The sequence below is a fragment of the Chaetura pelagica genome, unplaced genomic scaffold, assembly GCF_000747805.2.
Source record: "Chaetura pelagica isolate M959 unplaced genomic scaffold, ChaPel_1.0 scaffold157, whole genome shotgun sequence".
Classification (NCBI taxonomy): Eukaryota; Metazoa; Chordata; class Aves; order Apodiformes; family Apodidae; genus Chaetura; species Chaetura pelagica.
The window spans coordinates 8901-14095 of NW_009953794.1; the positions used below are offsets into that span (position 1 = coordinate 8901).

Below are 5195 nucleotides of genomic sequence, written 5' to 3' on the forward strand. Positions count from 1 at the left end.
GAGGGGAGACCTGCTGGCTCTGCAGCTGCTGAGAGGAGGTTGGAGCCAGGGGGGTCGGGCTCTGCTCCCCAGGAACAAGGGATGGGACAAGAGGAAAGGGCCTCAAGTTGCCCAGGGGAGGTTGAGGTTGGATCCTGGGAACAATTCCTTCCTGGGAAGGGTTGTCAGGGCCTGGCCCAGGCTGCCCAGGGTGGAGTCCCCATCCCTGGAGGGGTTTCCAAGCCCTGGAGATGGTGCTGAGGGACACGGGGCAGGGGTGGCCTTGGGAGAGTTGGGTGAATGGTGGGACTGGGTGACCTTGAAGGTCTTTCCCAACCCACCACTCCGTCACTCCATGTCTTGATCCCCCCAGTGACTTCCCTGCAAGGTGGACCATGGTGGCATCTCATGGTGGCACCTGCTGGTGGCATCTCATGGTGGCAGGGCCATGGAGGTGCCCACGTTGCTGCCCCCGGTTCCTTCAGCCCCACTTAACCCTTTTCCCACCCTCTTTTCCCCACCCCATCCCAAACTTTTCCAGCTGGTGCCTACGTGGCTCTGACCCTCCTGGGTTCTCCTCCTCCCTCCGTGGGACTCTCCAGCTCCCACCCAGATGCCACCACCACAGGAAGCCCCCGTGTCACCCCCTCCTGCCCCCCACCTCCCCCCGCACCGCCGCTCAAAAAAGGACCCCAAACCCCTGCAGGTACCAAGGGAAGGGGCTTCCTGGGTGGGTGGGAGGACGAGAAGAAGGTTTGGGTGGGGGGTGGGAGGAGGTCACCAAAGCTTCACCTCTTCCCTGGTGTCCACTTGGACCTCCAGGACCCAGAAGTCCAGAAGCACGCGGCGCAGATCCTGAGGAACATGCTCCGGCAGGAGGAGGCAGAGCTGCAGGTACAGGGGGGTCCTGGGGGTGTCCAAGTGTCCTCCAAGACCTTCTAGCACCCAGTGAACCCCACCCCGAGCTTCACCCCAAGCTGCTGAGGGGCTCCCCGTGGAGTTGAAGGGGGTGGGGGTCCCTTCTTTTGGTCATGGGGTTGGGGATGGGCTGCCCAAGGGGGAAGGCCAAGCATCCCTGGAGGGGTTCAGAGGAGGTGGGAGATGTTGGGGTTGGAGGAACCTGGGGTGGTGGGAAGGGTCCCTGCCCATGGTGGGAGTGAATGGGCTTCAGATCACGGGATGGTTTGGGTTGGAAGAGAGTTTGAAGACCACCCAGATGATGCCCTAGATGGTCTTGAAGGTGGTTGCTCCATCCTTGGAAGTGTCCAAGGGCAGGTTGGATGGGGCTTGGAGCAGCCTGGGCTGGTGGGAGGTGTCCCTGCCCATGGGGGGGTTGGATCTAGATGATCTTGAAGGTCCCTCCAACCCAACCCATCCCATGATTCCATGATCCTGTGACTTTGCATCCCCATGGGGTGGTTTTGGGCTGGGGGGACCCTCTTGCTTGACCCCTACAAAGTGCTGAGGATCTCACCTGGCTTCATGGTCCATTCTGGGACTCAATGACCCAAGTCCAACCACCAACCCAACCCCAGTGTCACTAAACCAGGTCCCCAAGTGCCACATCCACGTGGTGTTGAAACCCCTTCAGGGATGGTGACTCCAGCCCTGCCCTGGGCAGCCTGGGCCAGGGTCTGACCACCCTTCAGTGGAGAAACTTCCCAAGATCCAACCATCTGCTGGATCATCTAGATGATCTTTAAGGCCCCTTTCCCAGGAGCTGTGGCACTTTTCATCATGGAATCCTGGGATGGGTTGGTGGGACCTTCAAGATCATCTAGATCCAAGCCCCCTGCATGGGCAGGGACACCTCCCACCAGCCCAGGCTGCTCCAAGCCCCATCCAACCTGCCCTTCAACACTGCCAGGGATGGGGCAGCCACCTTGAAGATCATCTAGGGGATCATCTGGGTGATCTTGAAGGCCCCTTCCAACCCAAATCATCCCATGACCTGAAGCCCACCCAGTCCCACCACGAGCAGGGACACCTCCCACCAACCCAGGCTGCTCCAATCCCCATCCAACCTGCCCTTGGCCCCTTCCATCCCCCCCAACATCTCCAGGAAACCCCTCCCACCATCTCCCCACCTTCCCAACCACTGACCCCTCCCCACCAGCCCATCTCCGTCCTCCTCCTTCCGCCTCCAAACCCCATCCCTCTTCATCCCAGCCCTCCTTGCCCTTCTCCAAACTCCCTCCCCAGCTTTCCTGGTGACCTCAGAGGGCTTTTCCATGCCTCCCTGGTTGTCTCCACCCAGCGTTTCTACGAGGCCTACAGCAGGAACCCAGGCAGTGGGGTGGAGGAGCAGATCGAGGGCGCGCGCCGGCGGGTCAGCCAGCTCCAGCTGAAGATCCTCCAGGAGACCCAGGGCTCCCTGGTAGGTGGGATTCCTGGCATGACCTCAGCTTGGAGCTCCTGCCATCGTCCCTTCTCCCTCCTGACCCCCTGGGACCTTCTCCTGGTGGTGGGGACAGGGGTGGGGACAGGCTTGGCTTCTCGCCGTGGGAGCTGCTGGTCTTGGGTGTCAAGAGCCTTGGTTGTCCCACCACTCCAGCTGGTGTGTCCCATGTCCCGTGTCCCCAGCCCTGCTCCTGGTGTCCCCACATGCCTGGGAATGTCCCACCGATGGATGTGATGTGTCCCATGTCCCCAAACCTGCTCCTGGTGTCCCCGTGTGCCAGGGAATGTCCCACCACTCCAGCTGGTGTGTCCCATGTCCCATGTCCCCAGACCTGCTCCTGGTGTCCCCACATGCCTGGGAATGTCCCACCAATGGATGTGATGTGTCCCATGTCCCCAAACCTGCTCCTGGTGTCCCCATGTGCCTGGGAATGTCCCACCACTCCAGCTGGTGTGTCCCATGTCCCCAGCCCTGCTCCTGGTGTCCCCACATGTCCTGGAATGTCCCCAACTCCCAACCCCTGGTGTTGCAGGACTCGGGACGCTTGGGCAGCGACTCCAGCCTGGCCGGTTTCAGGATGGGGGAAGGTGAGAGGTGCTGGTGGCTCCACTTGTCTCTATGTCCCCATGTCCCCGTGTCCCCACGTCCCCTGGGCACGGGGCTCAGGGTCTCCTCTCCTCCCAGGACGTCTCTCCCTGGACTCCCAGGACGGGGACAGTGGGTTGGAATCCGGGACCGAGCGGATCCCCTCGGGGAGTGAGGTGAGCACGGGGCTGATGGACCCACCCCAGCTCCTCTGGGACCTGGAGAGAGGGGAGAAGGTCCCAGAGGGACAACTTGGTGGCACCAGAGGGGACAAGGAGCCCTTGTTCCAGTCCCTGCTGGTCGTTTGTCACCTGGAGGAGCTGAAGGGCTTGGAGCTCTGAACTTCTTGGGCTTGGAATCATGATGGGATGGGATGGGATGGGATGGGTTGGTGGGACCTTCAAGATCATCTAGATCCAACCCCCCCCATGGGCAGGGACACCTCCCACCATTCCAGGCTGCTCCAAGCCCCATCCAACCTGCCCTTCAACACCCCCAGGGATGGGGCAGCCACAGCTTCCCTGGCCAACCTGGCCCAGGCTCTCCCCACCCTCATGTCCGACCCAAATGTCCCCTCTCCCACTTCCAACCCATCAGATCTGCTCTCTTGCCATGTTCAACTTGTCCTGCCCCAAAATGGGGCAACATGTCCCACCATTCCCTCCTTGTGCTCCTCATCCTCCAGGTGTTCCTGGTGGCCCTGGAGGGATCTGTGGTTTCCAAGCCTCCCTGGTCCCATCTCCCTTGGTCATCTCAGACCTTGAACCTCCTCTTGAGAAGGCTCCAGGTGCCTCTTGCCTGGTCCCATTTCCCTTGATCATTTCAGACCTTGAACCTCCTCTTGAGGAGGCTCCAGGTGGCTCTTGCTTGGACCCATCTCAGACCTTGAACCTCTTGAGGAGGCTCCAGGTGCCTCTTGCTTGGACCCATCTCAGACCTTGAACCTCTTGAGGAGGCTCCAAATGCCTCTTGCCTGGTCCCATCTCCCTTGATCATCTCAGACCTTGAACCTCCTCTCCAGGAGGCTCCAGGTGCCTCTTCCTTGGACCCATCTCAGACCTTGAACCTTCTCTTGAGGAGGCTCCAGGTGCCTCTTGCCTGGTCCTGTTTCCCTTGATGATCTCAGACCTTGGACCTCCTCTCCAGGAGGCTCCAGGTGCCTCTTGCCCAGTGGACGAGCAGCCCCAAGGACCCACCCCATGTCCCCAACACCCCCATGGACCCTTCCCATGTCCTCCTTGTCCCCTGACCCCTCACTTTTCCATCCCAAGCAGGTCTCCTTCACCAGGAACTCCATCCTGTCCGACCAGGGAGGGGACAGTCCCAGAACCTCCCCCTTGGTCACCGCCCGTCACCGGCGTCACGGCTCCGACCCCCCCTTCACTGACCAGGTGGGCTTCATTTTTTGGGGGGGTGAGGAGGAGTTGATGGGTGTCCCACCACATCAGAGGGGGTCCCAAGAAGGTGGGGAAGGGTCTCTCAAGTGTCCCACCCCATTCCAGGGTGTCCCTTGGCAGGACAAGGCAGGACAACCTCTCATCATTGGCCCAGAAGAGGATTGTGACCCTGGATATTTCAACAATGAGGTGATGGTGCCCCCAAGGATCTGGGAGATCCTGGGGGGTCTCTCCATGAAGGGGCAGGGGTGGGTGTGTCCCCCCCCTGGCCCCTCGGGTCCCCACGGGTCCCCTCCCCCCGTGTCCTGACACCTGGTGGCCCTTGGGAACCTTCCCAGGGGGTTCCTGGCCAGGGAGGGGAGGGGGGAGGTGGAGGAGGATGGGGCTGGTCCAGAGGGATCCATCCCTGGGATGGGCTCCTGATCCAGAGGGATCCATCCCTGGGCTGGGGCTGGTCCAGAGGGATCCATCCCTGGGATGGGCTCCTGATCCAGAGGGATCCATCCCTAGGATGGGCTCCTGATCCAAAGGGATCCATCCCTGGGGTGGGGCTGGTCCAGAGGGATCCATCCCTGGGATGGGCTCCTGATCCAGAGGGATCCATCCCTGAGATGGGCTCCTGATCCAGAGGGATCCATCCTTGTCCTTCCTGGCCCACCATTGATCCAGAGGGATCCCTCCCAGCCCTTCCCTGATCCCTCTGGATCCCTCCCAGTCCTTTCCTGATCCCTCTGGATCCCTCCCAGTCCTTCCCTGATCCCTCTGGATCCCTCCCAGTCCTTCCTGATCCCTCCCAGTCCTTCCCTGATCCCTCTGGATCCCTCCCAGTCCTT

General features: G+C 61.2%; 1 protein-coding gene across 1 annotated transcript in view; it reads left to right on the forward strand.

The window, feature by feature from the left end:
• The window catches only part of LOC104391755 (rho guanine nucleotide exchange factor 11-like), a gene marked incomplete at both ends in the record, with an annotated part of 41179 nt that overhangs the window by 1981 nt on the left and 34003 nt on the right, over positions 1-5195 (forward strand). Inside the window, 7 exon segments of the mRNA XM_010001085.1 lie at positions 521-656; positions 753-873; positions 2237-2356; positions 2913-2967; positions 3065-3141; positions 4240-4356; positions 4468-4551. Of these exon segments, the coding sequence (XP_009999387.1) occupies positions 521-656; positions 753-873; positions 2237-2356; positions 2913-2967; positions 3065-3141; positions 4240-4356; positions 4468-4551 (710 nt within the window).